General features: G+C 45.1%; 1 protein-coding gene across 1 annotated transcript; it reads right to left on the bottom strand.

Annotated features, from left to right (window-relative positions):
- Positions 1-1,114: 1,114 nt before the first annotated feature.
- LGI2 (leucine rich repeat LGI family member 2) lies at positions 1,115-18,393 on the bottom strand. Its single transcript, XM_086464274.1, has 8 exons — positions 18,212-18,393; positions 18,045-18,116; positions 15,112-15,183; positions 11,707-11,778; positions 11,078-11,149; positions 9,808-9,977; positions 4,503-4,667; positions 1,115-1,932 (listed from the first exon to the last, which is right to left on the bottom strand). Exons 1-8 carry the CDS (start codon positions 18,391-18,393, stop codon positions 1,115-1,117), a joined length of 1,623 nt encoding a protein of 540 aa, XP_086320400.1.
- Between the last annotated feature and the right edge of the window lie 7,968 nt (positions 18,394-26,361).

The following is a 26,361-nucleotide window of genomic DNA, read 5'->3' as shown; positions in this document are numbered from 1 at the left end:
AGGGTTAGCTCTAGCCTGAAACAGCTCTGGCTGCCTTGGTTTCAAAAGACTCAGTGACACCAAAGTCATATTCAGACCTCAGCCAGAAGGAGGATTCCCCAAATACAGCTTGTGATGACCCAAACCTGAATTTATTGCTTGTGAGCTGTGCTGGGGGAGAACACTGGAGAATAAATCATCTCATTGCATACAGGCGAGCTGCAGCACAGAGTACCTGAATGTAGATGTGGGTTTCAGGCTAAGCTTAAGCTGTGCCTTCTAGAATGAGAAATCACATCAGATTTACTTGTTAAAACACACCAGAATCTACTGGGATCATCAGGAAAAGTATGAATTAGGGCAAAATAGGGTGGATTTCTGGAATACCTACTAAAACAGAAAGTGGACGGAATTTGTAGTTGATTCATTCACGGCACCATGCAGGCCTCTGTTATTTTCTGTCTATGTTAACTTGCTAAGATCTTACAGTCCAGAAGTGGCATACTCTGCTCTTCCTGGATACCCAGTTACTGGGCTACTTCTTATGCACAATTTGTTGCTGAACTAGTGAAATGGAAGACAAATGGCAACAGATTTTGACCTTCCCTTTAATCTACAATGAATTAGAATGATGCCCCAGACTTACTGTAAAGCACAAAGACAGAATTTGAAGACAGACCTCAAGAAACCAAAATAAAGTGTATTCTGGAATGTTACTGTTTGCTTTTACAATTCATCAGCAACCATGAAGAACTGGCTCTAGTCTTAAAATCATTACTGACATGTCAGTTTAAGAGTCAAGATCATCTATGCTTTGTACGGCTTTTCCTTCACTTTCTTCGTGAGATGTTCAAGTCAAGGTAGTTTTCTGGGTAAAATTCAGATAATTCAACATTAATCCTAATGCACTGCACTCTCCTCTGAATGACTGCAGACTGCAAAGTGTCTTTGAAAAAGGATAAAATGGACATGTCATGCAGTAATGAAGTAAATGCAATCCCTGATTAATATGCAACTTTGAAAAGTTCAGAAAAAGTCACCGTACTCGATAGGTGCACCCTGTTTTTGGAAAGGTCTCTTTTTGTTTTGTTTGTGTATAAATCTCATTCTACATGAATTTCACTCCAGCAGCTTTTCATAAACTCAAGTCAATGATGATATGTTCAAATATTTGAGTGTTTCCTTTAAAACTAGAGGCAAAGAAAAAATCTCTTCGATCCGTGGACACAGCTGTGAAAGACCGTGGTGCTTGCACATAGATTTCTTTAAATAATCTGAAGATCTTCTTTTCACCATCCCACTGGTAAATCTGGGAGAAGGTATAGTCACTTCCCAAGGCTAGGTAGTAATTGTTCTTGAAGGAGAAAGGCTGCAGCGTCATGGCTCCTCGGGATGGAAGAGCTTGTATCTCCACAAACTGTTTGCTAGTCCATTTCATAACTCTGGAGTCACCAATGAATCTCGTGAGCGTGATGTACAGGTTATCTTGCATCCTGAAACTCTTCACAGCCAAGACATCTTCCATGTTGGGGATTTCACTGTGTGGGACAAACTTTTTGGAAACTTTGTTCCACTGGAGTATAATGGGAACCTGGGAACGGCTGGAGAGGATTAAGTGTGATTTCCCATCTATATTGAGAAACTCAGCATCGGTGTCCCTGAACCACTCATGGAGGGACTGGTAGGAGTAAAAGCCTTTGTTATTCCACTTGTACACTGTTGACAAACCTGCTTTAGAGCTATCTGCTATGACAAAAAACATTTCACTGTCTATCTCAAAAAGCTCTATATCATTTGGCTTGGAAATGCGAGATACTTCAATATCCTGGAATTTGACAAACTTTGTCCAGCTTTCATCATACTTGTAAATGTGTGAGCCACCAAAGAGCTGTGCCACCACCACAAAGACTTGATCACCAACAAGAATGGCTTTACATCCCACTATGGACTGACCTATTGCCCAAAGGAAAAAAAAAAGCACATATATTAGCACAGTACAAAGCACCCTTTAAACCACAGGCAGATTATCAAATCACCCCTCCCCTTTTTTAAATCTGCACCATCTCACAATTTTGTCTTCTTCTCCACACTGTCAGAGCTTTTTTTCATGCTTTTTTCTCCCCAGTAACTGGAAAGATGACTTCAAATGTTGGAAATGTCATACCCCTCAAGGTGTGCAAGTATGATGCACCCTGAAACGCTCATTTCTTTTTATCCAGAACACTTTTTCTTTCTGTGTTTGGTCAAACACGTGGCCCCTAATATCCAAAACAACTATTTGAGCCAAATTTTATTATTCCAAGAGAACAAGAGTTGTTATCTCATGACTCAGCAGGACTCTGAAATTCTCTTGTTCTTGGAATGTCTGTCTTTCCAGCTTAACTAGAAAAACGAAATATAGTCTATTTTTCTTGCTCCAAGAGCGCCACAGTCAGCTTTTTGCTACTATAAATAGAAATATTGATGCATCTTGTGGCTATATCACCTGACAGCAGGATGAAAAAGATAAATCTAACTCTGTTGTTTCTGTTAAGTATTCTTGAGATTATATTAAACTAGAAATACTTAGGAATATTGCAGTTGCCAGACTAGATCAGATCGGGTTATGGTCTGTTTCGAGAATGTCAAGTCACTCTACAAGAACCACATCAAGAAAGTAACAGCCAGACTATTTATGAAAGGTTTTGTGGGAAGAAGAGAGGAATTCCTCTCTGAAGCGCATAGTTTAAGTAGAACGGTAGCTGCACAGATTTCCCTGCACGTCCTTGGTCACAGTCACTATAGAAGCCTCGCCCTGGCACCTCTGCTGGTCCCCTACCCACAGTTGTTTCACAGCCAGCCTGGGATGACCTACCACTCTCCCACTGTAGGAGGAGTGGGACTCATCTCAAGTACCTCAAGGTATCTGCAGCGTAGTCATGAATGCTCGAGCTGATCATCCAGGCTCTTTCTGGTCTAATCTAGTCAAAAAGCACTCTAGAAGAGATTTCACCTGGCCTGTAGAGGTCTCCTTTTGCAGAGGACAGCAACACCTATTCTCTGTGTGTTGACTGTAAAGGCAATCTTGACAACCAGCTCAGCTCCATAAGCCCATGTTGTAAAGGGCTAAATTCAGATATCCGAATGCCAAGCACACAGTTAGCAATGAAACTCCCCACGGAAAACATGGCTGGCTCCTGAGCTCTACAGAACACCCTTTAGGCTCTCCAAGAGGCTCTTTACATGCCTGTGCCCCCTGGCAAAAGTCTCTTGCTCACTTATATTTCAGAGCCCAGAGCTCAAGCTCAGGCCTTCCAGGAACACAGGATGGTTGTTCGAGAAACGAGTCTGGGCACCTACACTGGGTGTGGAGCTAGGGCACAAGTCCTCAGCAGAAGGGTCTCCTAATCACGTCACTCGCAGGAAGGTGAAATACATCTGGCAAACAACTGTGTTCAGAAATGACCCAAATGCTCAACTTCATTTCCAGGGCTTCTATAGAGCTCTACTAGCTTTCTTTGGGGCACTGACTTCTCAATTTACATCCACTGGTATGTATTCTCCCCCTAATCTACCAAAACACAATGAAACCTAAAAAAGCAAAATTTTTCATTTCCAAAATTTCCTGATGGAGGGGTAGAATCTTGTAAACTTTCACGCTGATCTGAGGAGGTAGGTGCTTGCTGCCTTTGTAGACTTCAACATCAGGTGAAGACGCAGCATATTCTTTGTTTCCCAAAATGCAAGGTGAAAAATAGTCTATCATGCATAACAAGGAACAGAAGGGAAGGATGTTCCATGGATAAATTTAGCTCCTCAGTCTTCAGAATCAGTAGCCTGAAGTAGGTGGGAAATCGGGCAGCATGTAACAGCTCTACAGACTCTGTCCCTTCTGTCATGTTGTGACTGAGCACCATGAGTGTTGGTTAGGGACAGCATTAGAAAATCACCTGGCATCCACATGGGCTTTTGTTTGACAAGTAATCTGGCCAGGATACTAATACAGCGTGTTTGTAAATGGAAAGTAAGCGTGAAAGCTTTACAGCACATCTTTTCAGGCAAGAACCATGGTCTAAGTATTTCTATGTCATCTGCAGCTGTGAAACATGCTTTCCTGGCCAGCCCACCATAGAAGCATCCTTCAGACCTATTTCCTTCCACATGCAGTAGAGTATTTTATGTTCTATTTTGCAGGCACCTTGGCAAGAGCAAGGGCTCCTTCAGCTTTAACTTGCAGTGTGATTCAGGCAGTGAGTGCTAAGCTGGGGCATGGTGTGACATTACCAGCAAGTGTTTGTGCCTTCAGACCAATTTACAAAATCAGACAAAAAAAGCCTAGTTTGTGTGCTACAGCGAGGTTAAATGTGCATGTATTAACAAAATGCAGTACTCCATGAAGACACTCATGTCCAAACACTACACGCTTTCAACAGAAATTCAGGACAAAAACCATCAACTAGTCCCACCCTACAAATCTCGTCTTGCCCTACGAATCCCGAAACACCAACAGTTCATCAGCGACTGGAATCCCAGTGTTCATATACCTGTGATATTGTCGTAACTCCTGAAATTCATTTCAATGTGATCCCACTCCAGCACCATGCAGTTCTCCATGCTGGGCTGTGCAATGGCTACGAACACATCATTCTTTGAGTTGAACGTGTCCACTGAAACTGACTGGTAGGGCAAAATCTGGTGAACAACAAAATCTAGAAACATACATTTACAACAGTTAGGAGACATCCTTGCTGGAAACACAGAGTAAGCGGTCATTGATTAGAACGATTTACACTGAAAAATGAGTGAAATACTCTGGATTTTTTATAAGACTAGCATGGAAGTGTCAGTGCTCACGTTAGGCATGCAACAACAGGGGAAAGCATCTCCTGCTTTAGGCATGATAAACTGTCCTCTGGAAATACAGTTGCCAAGGAGATCAAATAGGTAAATAGTGGCAGAAATCAGATTTCCCAGCTAGGCTGGCTGGTATCAACGAAACCAAGATATCGAGAGAGAAGCCTCTTTCCTCACAGCTGGAAGTTGCTTTCCTGTCAAGTGAAATGGCCTTGCTAGAATCACTTTCAAGCTGAGAGACAGCAACTTCCAGCTGAAGTCCAATAACTTCTTAAGTCATGCAAATTTAATCACTAGCAATTTGTGTTATGCTAAAGCAGGCAGAAAGTGAAATGGCATCTGAAGTTTGCCTGGGGATAACCCCATTTCGGCTAGACCATAGACAAAATGGTGTAATCAAAAACTTGGTTAACATAACGTTTTATGGGGCATTGTAAAGTAGTTTAGGCATAAAATACAACCAACCTGCCAATTACTATCCAGTGGAAAACTTATTCCAGACACTAAGACTGAGGAGTTGGAGCAACCTGTAATGATTAGGAGCGTAACTCCAAAATTCAAGATTCTTTTCTCAAAATCTAAGTGTCTTTCTAGATTTAACATTAAAATTCACCCTCGACTAAGTCAACAGTCAGCATAGAGCCAATCCGGGGCACAGCGAGGAGGCGTGGGTCTGAAGTTTATCTTTGGCCTGACAGCTGGGCAAGGTCATTGTCATCAGAAAAAGAAAACAGTGTAGGAGAGCTGACAAGGAAAAGCCAGCACTTGGGTTTAGAACACGGCAGAAGGCCTGCACTGAAGTGATGTATGATACAGATATATAGAAAAGGAAATGCATCTTCTGCTACAATGGCATTTCTCTGCAGAAGCACAGACCGCTCTGTTTCAAGCTCCATTTGCTACATGCCTTCACCATGCACTCCTACATTGCAAGGGCCTGAGCATCTAGGGATTTTGGTGGAATGGTAATTAAGTCCTCACTCAAGTCCCTCATTTTGGTGCATTATGAAATAATTGGTTTTGAATTAAGAACTCTCTGTCTCTGCATGCTTGAAAGCCTTGCCCTTGAGGAGCTACACTTTTGGAGAATAAAGATAGATGACTACCATTAAACAAACAGAACAGATTCTACAGCTGCAAAAGAAATGGCAGCCTCCATTCTTTGAGGGACTATTATAAACAGAGTTTGGGCTTGATTCATAAATGTTGGTAGGAAAATATTTTCTCAGTAACAAAAGGCCTGGAGAAAACTGACACCAAACTAAGTAGAGAGTAGAAGTAAGTGATAAATCATGAAAGGCAGCTAAGGATGGAACAACAGCAGATACAGTCACAGAAAATCAAAATATTTTTCAAACTTAGAGAAAAAAAAAAACACAAAAAGCCCCAAAAAAACTAATGCTGAAAAAGACATGTCTTGAAATCTGAACAGTTGTGAAACACTTGGAAGGAATCTGCGAATGAAAACAAATCAATCTGTGTGTTAAAACCCACTGCTCATTCAGAAATGATTCAGTGTTAACACAGGTATTTTTACTTGTACCTGTCATTGGGCTCTTTATGTCACTGGATGAGTAAAAATGGGTAACAACATGAGTCGTAATCAGTAAAAAGCAATAAATGCTGTTTTTAGCACCAGTTGGAAATACCAGACACTCATGTGGAACAGGGTCACACAGTAAAGAGATGCTACCACATCAGGCTTGGCAAAAATTTAGGTCTTGGGAGCTCGATTTAGTTTTACAGGCAGGTCCACATGCCTTGCTTCAACGCTAGAAAAAGCTCGTACAGTAAATACAGGGTTGAGGGGGGACGTTTCCCAACACTTTTCTCTTTTAAGCTGGATCAGCCTGCACGGGAGAGGGAAGATGACATGGCCCTCGCTCCTGCCCTGTGCTGTCAGCTGCAGGGGCTGCCGCTCTCTCCCTCTCGCCCCAACGAACAGTCCCACTCTCCCTGTCTCAAGACACGTGGCTTTAACACTGCTCTCAGCCAGAGGGCTGGGGTGGTCCCCCCATCCTCCAGCCGCCCACTCTGCCCCTGGCCCCTCTGCTGTTGAACTGGCATGAGCCATCACAGATGAGCGACCCAACACTTCTGTTGTTGGGCCTATTTCCCATCCGGCAGCCCCTGCCCTGGCTGATCCCAGCACACAGGAGCGGGAGCGCACAGGGAACACTGGAGGACACTAAAGAGAAAGGGAGTGATGATCTGTTTAGGCAGCAGCTCCTCACTTCCCTTCTTCCCCACTTCAGGTGAGGCTACCGGGGACCTGAGGGTGCTATCAGAGTGTTAGCCACCCCTTCCTGTCTCCCACCACGGCAGCACAGGGGCGAGTACAGAGCAGGTAACTCTTAATTTGCAAACTACCTTCCTTCCAGCCGGCGGGGAGAGAGGCCCACCTTCAGAAGACAGTCCCAGCTTGGTAAAGAAAGGGGAAACCAAGCTTCCAAAGCTCAGCGAAATGATCCCTGTCTGCAGGTCTGGGCAAAGCAGGTCCCAGGCACACACACAGCCTGTTTCCAGTGACTGTGGGAGTGCAAGGCCCGTTTTCCAGTCTCCTGGAAGTAAGTTACACGTTCCCCTGGTATGCTTACAGCCACAGCACAGTCCCCTCGCACACTGTTGCAGGAGAAAGACAAGAAACAAAGTGAAACAACTTAACCTGCTTTCATGATGCAAGCTATGAGAAATGGAAAAGAGAGATGCTATCACAAAAAGAGTTAAAAGTGCAGATCAGCGACGCTGTGAATGGCGCTCTCTGTGAAGAAGCAACAGGACCATTTTGTTCTTTGGCTTTTTTTTTTTTTTTTTTTTTAATTTGGCAGCACCTCTCTCCATCTCTCCTCCTGTTACCATTGTAGCAGTTCAGTGGACAGAATGAATGGATGAAGCCACCGAGATGCATGTTTTACCAAGCAAACTGCTTTGTTACCACATCCTACATCCAGTCATGCTTGACACTGAGTACCAGAGACCAGAAATGATGGAAAGTCTGATCATGCCTGCCAAAGGAGGGAAATAGATACTAAAGACTAACATGAATGAAAAAGGCTTGCAGAGCACTGCCCATCCCCAAGTGGGAGAGGAGAATACACCTACAGGGTATGTTGCTTTACTTCAGAATTTGGTACAAGCCCGAGCCTATGACTAATCAATCCTCAAGGAATGAACATGGGCATATTTACGCTCCCTTTGGATCTGGAGGAGGCAATGGCACAGAAGGAAAAAGCGGCTGTGGCCTGACGCTGCAGACCACCAAGGCCACCGGAGCGTTACAGCTTGAGCAAGGCAGCTTGCAGTTCAGTGCAGGGGATGCCATCTCAAGGGTGACACATCCCTGAAGATCTGCATTTCTGCTCTACTTATCTCTGTTTTGTCTCTTACGGGTCATTTCTGCACACAGTCTGTTACTCTCGGACATGGACATGCTGTAAGGATGCCAGAGCTCCATGCCTTCTGCACCCTCCACCTTCACTACGCCCTGGAGCTCTGGGAAGCCTGCTGCTGCCTACCCCCAGGCCAGAGGGGTTAGGCACACAGCCTTCCCTCACAGCAGCCAGAGAATAACTGGTTTGAAAACGTCCTTTACTATCTGAAGACTGTAGTACAGCTACGTGAGAGTGTGAGAGCACTTCTCTGAGGGCATTTGAACAAATCTTCAGCTGGGCAATCCTGGCACCATGTATCACCTTAGGTCCCCAGCAAACCCTACAGCATGTGAAATTAGATTTATGTGTGGTGTAATTTCACTTACAGCGGACACAGGGACTAACATTAAGGGTGAATTTTGCCTGTGGCAACCTTATAGTCAGGTTTCTAGGTACAAAGAGATGACAGGGGGCAGGTAGGTCAGTATAGGTCTGAGGACCAGGTAGATAAGGCTTGCTCTCGCACACTGTTAGTGCTGCGCAATTGCTTAAACCAGCCTGAAATGAAATAAAGCCTTCTTTTACTTTGTACTTTTGCATCTGGGTGATTTGGCAGACACAGGAACACAACTTTGGTACCGTTCTAAGCTACATCGCTCTCCTGTTTTTGACATCCTTTTATGTAGCAGACAATCGCGCTTTACCTCTGCTGCTCTTATGACATAGTTTTGAATTCTGAGTTCATTCTCTTTTCCTTTACATACTGCCCTTGGATTGCCTTTGGCCTGAAACTTTATTTTACATTACTAGTAGTCAGCTTTTCTATTGTCTCTTAATGATGATGACTGCCTTGATGATGACAGACGAGAGCTCAAATGCCTCTGATATTACTGTATAGAAAAAAGGCAGAGTGCTGACATCATATACATGAAAGATGAAAAACAATACTCGCAGCTGATAATCTCAGTTATATGATGTGACTACATTTAAAGATAGGTAACTGCGGCTGTTCGGTCATAAAATATAAGCATAACCACATGCAAGTTTCTCTTCACTTCCTTCAGCATGCTTCACATTACCTAAAATAAAAATCAAGATCCTAAACAAGACAGTAGTCAGAATATTATGGGACGTTTTTCTCCAACTTAATGGAGTTCCATGAAGAACTGCTGGCAGTATTGCCGCCACATTTGATGCTATTAAACTGTGGCCTATTGAATAAAGATAACAGATATAGCCACATTATTTGAACTTCTTTTCATTGCTTTCTGTGAAATACAGAGATTTTGGAAAGCTCATCTGCCATAACTATATGGCCTTATTCCAGATAATAGAAAGCATTCTGTGATGAAAATTAAGTCACAAAGTGAGTCATAATCAAGTCTTTTGGAATATGAATAGTCAGAGCTCTTCTCCCATTATCACTTAATCCAAATAAAAACGCGGTACTTACTTTGGCTTTGAAATGTAATTTTCCCATTTTATGCTTGTTCTAGTATTTGGAAGTGCTTTGTATGTAACCCTTTCCTCCCCCCAGGTCATGCTCACAGAAGCAAAAGGGTATAGTCTGAACTTCTGATATTTAATCATGTGTAGTGTGCTTAGAAATATACATTCTGAATACCTGTAGTGGTGCATTCATAATCAAAACTTGTCACATCATTTAACTTCTTATCCTGATATTCTGCTGGACCAATACACAGGACATCAGAAACAGTGGAATTTGTCATCTTTAACCACAAAAACAACCACTTGGCTTTGCAGTCACACTCAAATTTATTTCCCCTTAAATCTCTAAAAAAACACACAGAAATAAACATATTTGAAAAGGTTGATAGCAATACGAATACTACAGAACTGTTATCACCTTGACATGCTGAATTTAAAAATATCTGAGTAGCCTTGAATTGTTTTTGAACTGAGAACACGGAAGTTTCTTAAGTTTTATTTGGACTCTCTTACTATGGACTCTCCTTCACTGAGTGTTGTCCTTGGAAAAACTGCTCACATATAATCATAGTAATAGAGCACTGTGATTCGCGTGTAAAGTCATTCATGTTTACGAGTTTTCACAGGATTAGGACTGTAACGTAATAAATCCTGATAGTCTGGTTGTCTGCTGCAAGCCTCCACCCCACCATCTACCGCTGACACAGCTAAATCCCATTCCTTCCCTAAACTACCCCAGTACAGCTGGTTGACAGAGGAGCCTTGCTGGTACCATTTCTGTGTTACAGTAAAATACAGATGTAAGGCTTGTATTTTTAAAGTCGTTGCTGATGTGGAGTCAATTTATCCTCCTCCTACTAATGTGTGTGAAATTTCAGCACTGTACCTGTTCTTCAATCCCTTGGCAAATTTTGTGGCTTACAATTATACTTTGCTGTTTGGGAAAGCCAGGCCAAAAATAGGGGAAGCTGACTAGCAGCGCAGTTTTACACAAGAAAACACTGACAGTAACACAGCAATGTGCTACAACTGCACAAAAAACAAGAAAAAAAGCATTCTTTTTTTTTTTTTTTTAATGAATGCCTTTTACTAAAATAATCCCAGGGAATACACGCAACAATAACAGGAAAAAATGTTCAGAGAAATTGTAGTTTTAAAATCCATTGTCTCCCTTTCCCTAAAAAACAATTTACATGAAACACTGGAAAGAAGTACAATAATGCAAGCTATGTACAGCATCACGAGAAGCAACAGTGATTTGAGGAATAGCGTTAGTTTAGAGCAGTCTACCAAGTAAACAATTTTAAAATGAGAAAAGCTAGAACAACAAAACGCACATTTCTTTTCTGCGCAGATATCTGATACAACACCACACAAACCCAGAAGGTAAAACTCAGAATGACAGAGTGACAGAAGCAGTCAATAGAAAGATTCTCATTACTTACAGTTCAATTAAAGAATCTAAATCACTGAAGACATCCCTTGGCAGAGCTTTGAGACGGTTATTGGCCAAAGACCTAGAAAAGAAAGTCAGAGCTTAGCATCTTTACTATCTCTTGTCTAGCTGACTCTAAGTATGAGCTCACTTACAGGTTGTTAATTATCCTGTCCAGCCACTGGCACTGTTAATAGTTACAAGGAACAGGCACATATTAATTATTCTCATTCAAGGATGGTGATTGCTCGAAGCTCATGTAAAAGTAAAATATACAGTTTTTTATTGCCCAGGTGCAAATGTAACACACAGACCAACCACTGAGCACGCTGAAAAGAAACAGGAATGTCAGTCAGGAGTAGGCAGTGTGACGGCGGTACCGGTGTCGCATCCGCAGGTCACAGCCGCACCCCAGCACGAGCTGCGAGTGTGCGCAGGCAGCCCAACGTGCCACAGCGCTGCCCCAGCAGGAATCTTTTTAAGGCCAGTTTTTAATTTGTGGAAGGCACGTTACTGACAGTGGGAGGAAGCTGATGCACGGAGGGGAAGGTAGGTTTTCTGCGAAGCAGGAAAACCAGCAGTCCCCCAGAAGAGTTTTGTTCAAGTACAAATTACTCTACCAAGTGTTAAATAACTTACAGGTGAGTCAGGTCTCGAAGCCCACGAAATGCATTTCTTGAAATGGTTTCAATTTTGTTTCCTTCAATGAATCTAGGCAAAAAAAAAATGTTAAAAGACTTTAATTAACATTATTATTAGCATTACCAGTGCTTTAAGCTATGGTCTCCAAATTCAGCAGGTCTCTGGGTTGCCCCTTCAGACTTAAAGGCTGGGAAGTCACAGTGGAGCTGCTCATGTTCCCTTTTCCCCTTTCCTCAGGTGGACCACAAGGAACGATGCAGGTACTGGGCAGCACAGGGGCCAGCAAGTGACACAAATATTCATCAGAAGAGAAACAAAATGAACAAAGCAAAAAACACTATTCCTTTGTTGGTTAATCCTCTCGGGGTGTGTTGTGGGAGGCAAGAGACCTGCACAGGAGAGGCTTTTGAGATGGACTGCAGAAGCTACAGTCCTACCTTCCTCTCACAAGTCACCCGTATTTTAAAACCACAGGGCAGCACAGCGGTGCCGGGGCTGCCCAGGCTGCAGACGGACGCTCTGACGGGGAGCTCCCATGGCTGCACGCACGGTGCCACCTCCACACCCACAGAGCTGTGACATGAACTGCGGACAGCCAAAGCCTGCATAAACGGCAAGCCTGCTGCCTTGTTTTTCTTCTTGCTGCCGCAGCTCAGCTCTCTCCAGCTGGGACACCACCTATGCAGGGAGCCCGGCTGCACACAAGTCACAGCCCTGAGCGCTGGGGAAAAAATGACAGGCACGTATCGATTCCAGGAGCATGCTGCTCCTCCTGACTGCACATCAGCATTTAAAGAAAGAGCTGATATTTGAGCACCTTGACCCCTCAGCACTTGAGGACGCATCCCTAAATACACCATCAGCCCTGCAAAGCGACTGCAGGTAGGTGGCCATCAAGATATTGCATGGTACAGCTGTACCCGGATGAAGACAACGGCATGCTGACTTTATAAAAGGTTTTATGGGATAAAAGTGTCTCCTTTCCTCCTACGTATCCTTGTTCGCCTTCCAGGGAAATAGAGGAAAAATGCTATGAGCCAAGGTCTCTTCTCAAGAGAGTCAAGATGGGGATGCAGGAGATGACCAGTGCTCTTGGTTCTGCAGTTTAGGCATAGCTAAAATCCTTCATGAAGTGACCATGATCCTGACTGCAGGCAAAGGGTGCAGATAAGAAACTGTTCTGTCTGCGTGGGGGATGTCAGAAGAGGGTCAGCCGTACTCCGTTACAAGGCTGCCTGAGGACATGAATTCTATCTGCAGAGCAGAGAGCCAGACTGCCTCCTGACACCCCTGCCGGCACCTGGCATCACTGCACAGCGCCAGCTCACCCGTCCGTGCAAATAAACACGGCTTCACTGAACACACTGCAGCGAGACGATGGACGTTTGGGCTGGGACTCGGTAATTTGCTGGATTCTTGAGTCACCAAACCTGGCCTCGAAGGGATGCTACCCTGGGAACGCCACTCTGATCACGAGGAAAGCTTCCATCTTTATCAGACCTGTCTTATGCAGACTCTGTACACAGAGCTGGTTAGGTTAAGGGTGCATTGAATGCCACTATCAGTGCTGCAAGTGCAGCAGGTCACAGCTGGAGAGAGGGAGAGAGAGAGGTATATTTAGGTATCTGCTGTGGGTGCTCCCCAGCTGCTCACCATCCAGAGACTGCTTTGTACACAAAGAAACTTGACATTCTTGTTTGTCAGCAGGGTTTTCTTCCTCTCCGGAAGGTCTGATCACTGGTAACTGAGAGACATGAGTTATTGAAGCTGTATTGGTGTTATCGGCTGCGTGGCCAAAAACAACCCCAGAGAAAGGCCACTTGCACCCAGTTCCCAAACGGCAGAGGTGTGATCTGCTGGGAAGAGGAAGAGCTCTGTGCACTTGGCAGGGAGTGCGACCACAAGCATTAACCGAGACCACTTGTTCCGCTGCTACCAAAGGAAATTGAAACTGTAAGGCTTTACCGGTCTTCACTCTGCTGCCTCGTTTGCAGCTGGCAACCAGGGACTGAGATTTTTCCCTTTGACCAGCTGAGGAGGGGCAGGATTTTTTTGTTTCAGACAGGGGGTCTGGCTGCAGTTACCAATGCAACTGCTACGACTTCATATCCTGCTCGGACAAGCTCCATGTTAGACTCATCAGTACTTGAAAGCAAGTCATTAATGAAACAACATACAAATGCTTTTCTTCCTTTTTGCAAACATTCTATAAATTACTTTTTTTTTTCCCTGTATACACATGGAAAAGAGAACAGTTAGATAACTCGCTATCGCTGAAAAATCCAGATGTAGCCAAATCGTGGCTTTCAGCGTATACCATTGACCACTGTCCTCTGTTTCACGGTCAGCAAATTCCATTGTTGCTTCCTCTGCGTGTAGCAGACTATTGGTCCTAAATATACCCCACCTTAATACCTACTTGCCTGCAAGACTTTAGCAAGAATCAGTTTTGTGACCATTGGTCTTCCTTTAGAAAAAAGACAGAAATGTTTTCCACAGCTACCTTTCAGCACAGGAAGGTGGGTGGAAAGATGAATTTTTTTTCAGATCATATTCAGAGTTTCAAACATCCCAGCTCATGTCCGGTAACACAGATAAATGGCAGTCCTTTGGAGTATGAAGTGAGGATAACCTGGTAGCAGGGCTAATATTTTTTTTAAAAGAAAAAAAGATGACCTAAAAAAAAAAAGATCGGGAAATGAAGGTAATGTAAAAATCAATGAAGTGAACTAAGTAAAGAAAAGGAAAGTTAAATAAATTTAAATAATAACATACATAATTACAATAACTTATATATGAAATATATTTATAAATTCATGTATTTATAATTATTTATAATATAAAGATATATGCCACGGGCATCACCGGGCTTGGACTAGATGATCTTTTGAGGTCTCTTCCAACCCCTAATATTCTGTGATTCTGTGATCAAGTGGGATATCAGAACAAAGACAAAGTTGAGAGGCAAGTTTAGGGGAAGTGAAGCAGTCTGGTAATCAGGGTTGTTCTGGGCAGTACACAGATACTCTACACCTCCTCTTCAGGCTGCCAGGAGGCCAGGAGAGCCTTCCCCAACTCTTTCCCGAGGTTCAAAACCCCTTGATGGTGACAGCACTGTTCTGGAAAGCCAGGACAAGCTCTTGCTCAGCAATGCTTTTTTGGCATATTGCAATTGCACAGAGCCACCCTGCATTGACAGCACATTTTAAAAATCCACTGCAACCTCTGAAAAATGTTGAGCCATCGTAAAGGACATTCGCACAGGAGTGGAACGTAAATCCTTCATCTCGCCTGCTCCTGGGAACCACAGTAAAGACTAAGACTCCATGGCAGGAGTCTTGGCAACTGATCAAAACATCTTGATTTATAAAGGACAGGGAAGACATAAAATACCAAACTTACAGGTATTCTAGATGGAAGAGACCAGCAAAGGCATCATCTCGTATAACAGTGAAGGAGTTGGAGTTCAGCAAGCTGAAAATGAAGAGCAGGCATTAGGAAAGCACATTAAAACTTGACACACTGGATTATGCCTCTTGTGTTTATTGCCCGTGACCAAACTAATCTTACTGACTCGAGCCCATATTGCCCCACCAATGCAGCACACATAAAATACTGTGGAATGGTCTATTAAAAAAAAAAATCAAAGGCATAATATGATGCTAGTTAATGTCTACTACTCCCTAGGAAAAATGCTTGCTGTGCCATTCACCGTGGTTAAATGCAACCTGGCCCTCGACTCTCTGGTCCCCTGACCAGGACAAACCATCCCTAGAGGGTAGGTCTGCTGAGTGGTGAGTGGGGACCCCAGTTGCCCACCACCCCTGCAGCACACCAACAATTTTCAAGAGACCATCTCAGCAGCACTCCTGAGCTCCCAGAAAGGGGGGAGCCCAGCTCTCATTTGCGCAGGCTCGGCGGATCAGCGCTCACTCATTCTGCGTTCCCAGGGGGGATGCTCTAAGCCTGACCTGCAAACGGGCTACATGGTTCACATGTCCAGTTCATCAGCTGGAAATGCAGATGTGCCCAAACCACCAGAGACAGGGTCCTGCTGTCCTTGCAAAGCAAAACCCTGTGTCCAAGGGCAGCAAGGAAGAGGGGCCGTGCTGCCGGCTCCAGGCTCTGCCTTGCCCTCCCTCGTGAACTTCAGGGACAAAACGTCTTAGAGCTGTGCCGGAGCAGTGGTCACCCGAGCCAGAACAAGGCGGTCAGGGAGAAGGATGCTATGGAATGGCAAGCTCCTTTGCAGTATCAAAGCACAACGATCTCCAGTGTTGTTGTTCAAAGGCACAGACAGTGATTTCCTTTTAAGAAAATGGCAAAACTTCTTATTTGGCCCAAAAATCAAACGCTACTCAAAAGTAATCATTTTGGGAAAATCTCAGAATTTTCTGCTACAAGTGAATGTATCTGCACTAATCACTTTATTAGAGTAACTTATTATCCTTTTTGTATGGTTCTAGGCATTTCACTAAAATTAATTTAGAAGACTAATGAACATGAAATGCAAACTTTCCCTGTGATCCTTGGTTATTATGTTAATACCAGACAAATGGTCCTTAAATTATCCCAAAGAAACCTGACAGACTGCAGACTGCCATCAAAAATAAATCCTTGCGTTAGTGCTTTACCATGGCTACTGCCACAGAAGACACAGTCCTGAAGTACCCAAGTGCTCAATTATGCATGTATCTCTTTTGTCATTTAATCATTCTTTTTCCCTATGTTTGAAGGACAAACTCACAAATTGCACCAACCAACAAAATTTGTCAGGGCCCAAGGCGGTGGTGACGACAAACCCCTCTCCCTCCCATGTCTGATCTACTGCATAAAGTGACATGGGCAACTTCTGACTTTGTCACCAGTTGATCTCTGCCCCACACCCCCCACCATCTCCTCCTGGAAATCTACTACAACTAAGGAAAAGGGATAACCTTCATCTGCTCTTCCTCCCTCTTCCCAGTATCACTATCCAAAACAAGCCAGGTTCCCCTCATCTCTCATTTTCTACCCACAGTTTCTCTCAACCCACTCTTAGATCCATCCCTTTCCTTCCCAGCTGGCAAGAGTCTGTTTGGCCCCATTCACAGGTCAGCAAAGTCCCCCTGCCCTCTGCCCAGGGCTCTGTGCTGGCCCCCAACTCCCACAAAAACTTGGGTTTGGGACCAGTGCCACACTAAAGGTGAAAGCCGCCACCTCTTGCTTTGCCTACTTCTCCCCAGCATTTTCCATAGCGTGCTACCACCCCCACAGATAGTGAGCCAGGCCTTTGAGAACAAGGTCGGGGGGCCTGAGGAGAGAAGGCTGGTCATCATGCTACCAGATGCCTGTAGGGACTGACTACCTCTTGCTAAGATCAATTTTAATCTCTAGCTCTGTGGCAAGCACTTAGCCTGGGCTTCTGGCGCGCCTCGAATTTTATTGCCAAATTTTTCTTTGCAGTGTGTCTTTGCTTTGGGGGCAGCCTGCTCCTTCTGGGGAGAGACATGGAGGGTCTGCTTGGTATCAGGTGTTACAGGCAGGCTGCACCGGGCTACGCAGGGCACAGGCAGCAGCACAGCTTCTCTGCCGTCCACTTGAGAAACAAGCACCCGGGCTCCCCAGGGGAGTTGGGGAGTTGTACTGCAACTGTCTGTGCCTTCCCCTCCACCGCCTCCCAGGACAGCCAAATTAAAGCAAGTTTGGGTCAGCTACAGCACCTGCAGCCACACACCTGACTGCAACACAGGCACGACCCAATGACTTGCCCGAGGCTGGACAGGAGGGAGGGCTGCAGAGCGCCGGGAGCTGGACCACTGTCCCTTGGGACAGAGGACCATCCCACCTGTAGGTCCGTCAGGTCAGAAGGCACCCGAGGGGCCACCCGCCAAGTCGGACACCAAAGCACAGAGTCACACTGCAGACAGCACCAGCGCTTCACGAGGCGCAGAGGTTTTCCTCCGAGGTGCGTCCCGGCAGCCTCTGCTCGCCCGCAACATCCCAAAGCCAACGTGAGGCTCCTGGCCATGGAGCGAGGAGGAGTGAGAGCCACTGCATGACTCCAGAGGGGGGGGGGGAACTCAGCCCTAAACTTATAAAAGCTGAAGTTGAAAAAGGGACCGAGGGCATCCAAAAACAATTTGTCCTCCTTCACTAACTAAAGAGATGTTTTATGAAGTGGTTTATGAGCAGAAAATGCATCCCTCTGTTATGAAACTGCAGCTACATCAGGGTGGCTGCACCAGCTGGGGATCTACCCATTACCCCCCTTTCTACAAGAGCACCCGCAACCCTACGGAGGGGGGACGGTCAAAGCCCTGACGGGCCGTTGCCCTCCTCAGTGCCATACTTACAGCAGCTGCAGGGAGGGCAGGTGAGAAAACATCCTGTCCTTGACTTCCGAGAAGGTCCCGTTCACCAGACTCCTGAAAAATAACAAAACCCACCCGTCAAGCGGGACAGCCTCCCCACACACCCCCGTGTACCCCCCCCCCCCTTCCCCCCTCAGCCCCTCACTCACAAGGACCCCAGGCCGGCGGGGAGGCTCCGCGGCGGCCCCGCCGCCCCCACGCACAGCGCCGATTCCCGCCAACAGCTACAGGGCGGCCCACAGCGCGGCGGCCTCCTCGGAGCGGCGGGAAGCTGGAGGAGGAAGGTGGCGGTAGCGGTGCAGAGAACCAACAGCCGCAGAGGATCCGCCATACCGGTGCCGCTGACCGAAGGCCGGCGGGGAACCCTGACATCAGCGCGGCACCGCCCCGGGGTGGGTCCCGCCGTCGCCGGGCGAGGGGCGGTGCAAGGCTGGGGGGGGGGGGGGGGGCGCGAATGTCACCGTCGCCCTCAGCCTCCCGGCGGGCCGTCGCCCCGCCGGGAGGCTGAGGGCGACGGTGACATTCCCCCCTTCCCCCTGCCCCCACCTCCGAGTTCCCAAGCACTGCTGGCCCAGAAATTATTTTCTTGCCTATTCTTCCAGAATGACCAAAAAAAAATAATGAGGGGAAGGAGAATCACTCGACTTCTGGACGGCTCTTTACACAGAGGTTCCATATAGACTTTGGGGCTACAAGGGGACAAACGACTCCTGTGGTAGTGCTGTCGCTGGGATGAGTTATTTTCCTCCTAGCTAGCCTGAATTTTGTTGGGGAAATCTCTTCTAGCGTGAAATTGTACGAACTTTCTCAAGGTATAGATGTGATTTACATCGTACACGGCATAGTCACGATGACTGGAGGACTCCAGCTCGTTGCAAGGAAGAGGATGACAGACCCCACCCTGAAGAAAAAAGGGTACCCCTTGGACTAATGAGATAACACCAGCATCCCTGCACCTCTAACACCTCTGTGAAACCCTCCCACCATAGTAATGGTAGCAGGACCAACTCCAGGGACATCTAGATCAAGAAAGAAACAGATGGATGATGACACCATAGAATTATAGTTGCTTTGCAGCTGCATGTGTGTGTTAAGCAGTGATGGATCAAATCCCATTGTATCTGAATACTTGAAAGGTATCAGAACTATGAGTAAAACCACATTTGGGGTGCCCCAATTTGAATGGGAGACCTTAGGCACATGAATAGAAGAATTACTCTTGTAACTCCACCCTTTGTGTCCAAGCCTTGCTCCTCAGTTGGCACAGGCCAGTTGCAAATTTTTATGACAATTTCCGCTGCTGCGACTTGTGTCTGCTGCCTCTCACCCTTGACTGCACAGCTCCAGCACAGCCTCCCATTAGGCAGCTGCAGACAGCAGTGAGACTCCTCTTCTTTGTGCTGAGCAGACCCAGGTCATATCATCTCCACCCATACATAATCCCTCTGGCAGGCAAAAATTCAGAAAGCATGAGCAGCATGTGAGTTAGCAGGTTAAGTCCTTTCTCCTCTGATTAGGTAGAAACTAGACAGAGAAATTATTTGAGGTCAGTGATATTCTCAGTTTTCTTTGCTTGGTTTTGTCTTTTCTGTGATTTTAATGATTCCTGTAATACACCTCTTCACAGGAGCTATTACGTACCACATCTGCATCTTAATTCAACAATCACAATAATCTCAGGATGTTAGTTTCATTGGCAAGCAGACAGAACTTGTTGCAAAACATGAGCCCTGTTGGATTTTCCTTCCAGCTGGGTCACAGGTGCTTTATCCTGAGGTCACTGCAAGCCCCCAAAAAACAGAAATACAACCACACTACCAGAAATCAAAAGCTTTTTATACTGTCTCTCACAGTATCCCTCTGGACAAAATATCCACCACACAGCCAGACAGGTCCGTAATATGGTGGGTGAGCAGTTGGCTGACGGGTCAGCCTCAAAGAGTCATAGTAAATGGAGTTACATCAGGTTGATGGCCAGTCACTAGTGGGGTTCCCCAGGTCTCAGTTTTAGGGCCAGCACTCTTTAAAGCCTTTGATGTGTCCAGCCTTTCCAAGTGACATTCAACACAGTCAGGAAACTCAGTTTCAGGGTTTGGTATTTGTACAAGTTTTTCCAACGACTACAAATGCCTTGTCTCTAAAAGGTACACACCTATTTCACCCCAAAGCATTTAGGAGCCCAGTTCTGCAACTCAATTCTACAGCTTTCACTTGTGCTGAGCTGTTTCATGCAGACCTCTAAAAATTCCAGGACACTTCAAAAGGGAAAATATTTACCTGCTATCACTTCCCACAATTAATTTTGCAGACAAGGTATTTTCTGATTTAACTGATCTAAATGCAATTTGTTTGTCGATCATCTCCCCGGGGAGGAGGAAGATTTTCTCCTGCTTTCCCCACCCGGGGTGTTTTGCGCAGCTTTGCCTGCAGCAGCCCTGCTTCACTCCATGAGGTGCTGCCAGGCACAGACCACCCACTCCACGGGTCTTTGAGGTGTCGAGGAGCCTTCCTCACGAGTCAGAGGAGGATGAGGTGGAAGGAGAGGCAGGTGCAGCAGAGCTTTGTCAGAGGCTGAGGAGAGAGCCTGAGCGCCAGCAGGACGCAGCAGACGGCCCTGTCTTGCTGAAATTAAAAATGAATAATTGTTTTGGAACATTCATATGACAGAAAACAGGTGTGTGGGGGGTAGAAATATAAATATGCATATACATATATGCACATATCAATTTCGTTAAAAGAACATTAGAAAATTGCTTCTTTTAAAAACCAATGTCTATCATATCGATACAGTAGCCCTGCATAAAATTTAAATCCTCTCTCTTCTTTGAGAAGAAAACAGGCATTGAAATAGAGCACCAAGGAACTAGAAATATCACTGAAATGTGCATTCTGTTGCTTTCCTTCGAATTCCAGTTCATAGGCTCAGGTGATTTTTTTACGTAGACTTGCAGGTGCATCTATTTAAGCCACAAATAAATGCAGTCAACTGCATATGAATGATCATGCTATCAGATACCCATAGATAAAACGGCATTTCAAATGGGTAACACAAGCAAAGCAGCACTCAGACAGCATTTCAATGGGCACGATACAAAAATCTGAGCAGATGTGAGGTGCAAAGGATATGCCATGTCTTTAGTCACCGCAGCCAAGTGTGCAGGGGAACAGGCAGGTCCCCTGGGACACCGCACGTACCCCAGCGCAGACATGTACATGTGCACATGATCCTTCAAAGGGATGTTAAACGGAAAATATTCCGATTCCCAGGTAAGTACGGCTCAGACATCTCACCACTCTTTTGTGTCACGTTATCACTGTCATTTCTGCTAACACGACAACTCTTTCTCTTTTTCAAGATCTCCGATATTTATCTTGAATTGCAAAGAGAAATGGAATCAGATGAACATTTAGGAGCATATTAATATTAAAATAAATACTCTGATGTGAAAGTTGTCAGCTCTGTTTCTTCAAGATCAGAAAGATATTTCTCACACATTCTCATTTTCACTTCTCAATCTCTTTTTCATAAACCCCTGCTTTATTGAGTAAATATTAACATAAATGCTTTCACTGTATTTTTTTCCTGTAGCTTGACAGAAGTGGACAGAAAGCTGCTGATCAGCTCACCCCATACAAAATGAGAAATATAAAGGGAAAAACATTTCAACATTTTGTCTGAGAAAAATTAATTTCTAGATTAATTTGCAAATAAAAATTAGTTCCATTGGATCACTACCAACCACCTGCCCAGTAAGAAATTTGAAAAAAAAAAATGTGGGTGAGAGGAAAGTATGTCAGTGGAAGCGTTCCCACTCTGAGGACTCTTAATTGCTTGTGACCCTGCTGTGGAAGAAAGTATGGGAAAATTAATGCTCTGAGCAATATTCATCTTGCTGAGTGTTTTGCTTTCTTTCTTCACTCATGGCTGATGTGACCTTTTTGGACTCCAACTGCTAGAGGAGATGTACTGCAACATGCAGGGTACATTATTATTATCTTGAACATTCTCCAGGTTTTGTACCAAATGTTTAGTCTGCTTGGTCAGGATTAAATGTCCTTTGCTTTTGACTTTTGAAGATTTCTGGTCCAGATCGCGCACCTGGTATTTTACTGCAGTTTTCCTTTAAAGAAGCACAAAAGCAGTTTTCTTTGCTGAAATGCAGCAGTGCAAGATAGGCTTTTACAAAAGGTATTTAAAAAAATATTCTCAGAAATCAAACAAAAATACAGCTTGCCAAGTCCCACTTTGGGAATGCTGGCAAGTCCTCTGCAGTGACACCCTGCTCACCAGCCCCGGTCCCTCAGACGTGCCACTTGTGGTGGAGGTGGTTATTCACATTACACCAGAAAAAAGAGGACTTGGTCCCATGTATTGTCCCTGCTTTCATCTTTTCCCAAAAAGGGCCCCGAAAAGGGATTCACAGTGGCTCCAAACCCCCGGATCTGGAAAGGAGTCACTATAGAAAGAGGAACAGGCCGAACAAGTTGGGTGCCCCATAGGTTTTCACAGGTAGCTTCACCTATGGCCCTATCCTGCAGTAAGTCCTGAGAAAAGGTATTAGTAGTGTATTAGCACCATGTATGGAGGAAAAATTTAATAGACATAACAATCCACATGCCTTTCTCTCGCTTGTGAAAGCCTAAGACACCAAAGGAGCTGCAAGTCATTCCTCGAACAGCAAAACGAATGGAGTCTGACTTAAGGCTGTATATCCTCATCCCCCCACACCTCCCCTCCCTGCAGCATCCTCACCCACCCGGGATCTGTGCTTCTCTACTGCCCCAGTTTCAGCAGCCTTGTGCAATGGTCACCCTCCTTCATAACAGCCCCATGTCCCATTGCTGTGCCTGCCAGGTGGGCAAGAAATTGGAAGTACCTCCAGCTGGTGCGGTACTCTGTGTGTGCTGAACCAGCTGCTGCCAAGCTCTGGGTACTGCAAAGGGTGAGCAAAACAAGGAGCAGCTGAGCACTCCTTGCCTGCCCCTCTTCTCTTCTTCCCACCAGCAGTCGGGGGGAACTCAGATCTCTGTGTCCTCCATCCTTCTCTCCAAACCAGTTCAAACCAGATGAGCTCAAAGTTATCAAAAGGTTCTGGCAAACAGACCCAAATGCAAACAGGTGGTGCAATAACAATGTCTCCGTTTAGCCGGTACCTGGGGCTAAACTGTAGCAGTTGCTCTATCACCCAATGACCCCTCCCCAGTTGAGAAGGGGAATCAGGAAAACGAGAGGAGATCCAAAGGTTGAAGCAAGGGCAGATTTAATGAACAGCAAAACAAATAAAGTATACAGAGTTATTCTCAGCCTAGAACATCTGGCCCTCACAATCTTCAGGAGCAGGAGGAACCCAAAGGAACCCCAGCAGAAATCCCACAGGAACTCCCCTTCCTCAGCAAACCTTCCTCCTTTGTAATGACCATGACACTATGGTATGGGCTACACCTGTAGCTGTCCAGGCTGACCCAAAACTGTCACAGCTGCCCTATGATTCTATCCCAGCCAAACCAGGACAAACAGAAATCTCATTTCTTTAGGACACCTGGCAAAAGAAAAACCTCATAGACCAGGTGACAATTCTACAAGAAAAAGAGATTTTTATATTTGCAGGATGACAGCATTTCACTACCTTGCTATGTGAAATTTGGTATGCTATTTGACTACCTAACCTCCAAAAAAAAAAAAAATTCTTCTCTTTCCACCTTAAGTACAGAAAAAAATTTTTCTAAATTAGACTTAGATGTCAAAGCAAAATTCATCCTTTATATTCTTAAGGACAGAATATCTATAGAATTGGCTACAGAGAAAGTGGTCAGCTCATGAGTGGATTATGTCTTTTGAAATCAATGAAATAGAATTACTAGGGTTTTTTCCATATATGGCCAAAGCTCAGATAACCTGCAGTCCCTCAAAAGCATAGGAACTTGAAAATAAATCCTTAGATAACCCATAATTTCAGATAATCCACAAAAAGAGACAGAGAGGCTGTGGGAGAAAGCAAGCAGACTTTGTGGGAATCATGGCAGGGGACTATTAAGATACAGAAGGTTAGACTTTGCCTTGTATATACCTGTTCACTGACAAATTATACAATCAGCTAGCAAATTTTAATGCCATTTGATTAACTGCAGTTCCCTGACCATTCTACCCCAATTCCATGTATTGATTTCATGTGCACTGAACTACTTCAAACCTCGCCATTCAAACCAGGATTGCTGGGTACACCACCCTTATGGAACAAACAGCCACTACGTTTTAGAAGAGGACCAATTCTCTGCAGTCCGGGTTTCCCTGAAAATGACCCCAAACTGGCTTCTACACATTTGAGATGAAGCTGAAAATGGTATCTGTCACACAACAGACATTGCTCAGCTCGGAGGTTGAAAATACCAGGTTGTAAACACCAGTCAGACTTAATCAGACACAGCTTTATTTATGCTGGAAAGTGCTATGATATCTTCTGAATTTCAGGAAAGTCAAACCCCATTTTCTCAGCAAATGAGGACAGGCAGAACAGTCCAAAAGATTACCCCAAGAAATGTGGAGCAGCTTGGGTGTATTGGCAGTGCAGCATTTGGTGCCATCTTTACTAGATTTTTCTCATCTTCCTCCTAATTTCTATGTGGTTTCGGCCCATTCGGCAGCCTAGGCATGCTAAATGCTGCTGGAAGCGTGAAGGGGCAGCGCTGACCGAAGAGTAAAGAACCTTGTCAAGCTCTGCCTGCTCCTTTCTCTCCCTTGTAAGCCTGCACTGCTCTGTTTCCACTACAGTAGTTACACACTGAAACACTGGTAGATGTTTCTGCTCCCTCAATAGCTCTGTCTTCATAAAGCAACTACCTGAAGGTGGGTTGCTCATCACTGGACAGCCTCCCACTTGTCTTGCCCACATAGAGAGCGTCAGGATGGAAGGAGGCGCCTCCATTGCTGTTTATACTCATTTCCACACGAAAGTCCTTCCCTTCATTTTCTCTTATCCCAGTCCCATGAAAATCATGTGTGGTAACCACTGTGCTACAGAGTGTAAGTAGTATTTTCACTAAGTATATTGTGTGTTTAATGATGTTACATTATGTTAAAATACGTTTTATATTTATAAAATATGTTTATATTTTTCTACAGCATACAATCTAATCCAGTGCACTGAAAAGCTTATCCCAAGGTACGATAGGTAGTAAAGAAGGCAGGTTGAAAACTGCAAGTATGAAGTAGGTGGGAATCATGATACAAAGACCATTAGCTTACAATAATCATAACATCATTTTGCCTAATTTGGCAAACTCTATCACAGACTAAAGTTTAATTTAAGCAAAGAATAAAATTGCCAAGTCCATCTATATTACCCATGTCAAACAGTTGAGCAAGACTAATTTAAATTGATTTGAGACAGTACAAACATCCCATGTAACAAGATCAGACATATCCGTGTGTGTATTTTAGCAATTAACCTGCAGTGGCACGTGCATGGGGAGTGCTGAGGAGCTCAGCGTTTACACTGCTGTTCCCCTCTGAAGGCAATGCAAAGTCTCCGCTCAGGCTTTGAGCAAGCAAAAGCTAAAACTGACTCGGGTGACACAAGTCCAAGTGCACTTTTCCTGCCCAGCCTCTGCCCATGGCTAATTACTCAACTCAGGAAAGCTTCCTGCGATTGTTCAAAAAGTTTTTTAAAAGCTGTCAAGGATTTTCCACGCAAAATGTTCTTGGCAAAATTTGAACTTTTCCTCTTGTCTCTCCTAGCCTGTTCCCTTGCCAGCAAAGGGAGCCTGCCCTCTCAGTTCACCCCACCGCCGAAATGCATCAGCGGTTGCTTCAATCTGCCTACTCCTCCCTTTGCTCCAATGAACCGCATCCAGACCGGCCCTGGCACTTCCCAGCTGCCTGCCATCATGCCAGACCTCAGCCCTGAGAGGCAGGGTTGGAGGAGGAGATGACCAGCAGTGCCCCTGGGACCCGATGAGCTGCAACCAAGGCTGCTCACAGTGCTGGCTGGTCCCCTTGTAAGGCCAGTGTCACCTCTGAAAGGTCTTGGAGAGCAAGGGAGGTCCCCAGAAACTGGAGGAAGGCAAATCTTGCATCTGACTTTGGAAAAGGCCAAAAGCACAACATAAGCCAGTCAGCCTAACTTTGGTCCCTGGGACCTGTCCAGTTTAACGTCTTTGTCCAGTTTACCATCTGTGCAATGAGTGCACTCTCATCAAGTGCACGGATGACACCAAACCAGGGGGATCTACTGGCGGGTAGGTCTGCTATCCAGAGAGACCTGGTCGGGCTGGAGGCATGGGCCAGCAGGTATCTCCTGAA

Source organism: Leptosomus discolor, chromosome 4, assembly GCF_034619465.1.
Source record: "Leptosomus discolor isolate bLepDis1 chromosome 4, bLepDis1.hap2, whole genome shotgun sequence".
Taxonomy (NCBI): Eukaryota; Metazoa; Chordata; class Aves; order Leptosomiformes; family Leptosomidae; genus Leptosomus; species Leptosomus discolor.
This window is presented reverse-complemented; position numbering and strand designations above follow the sequence as displayed.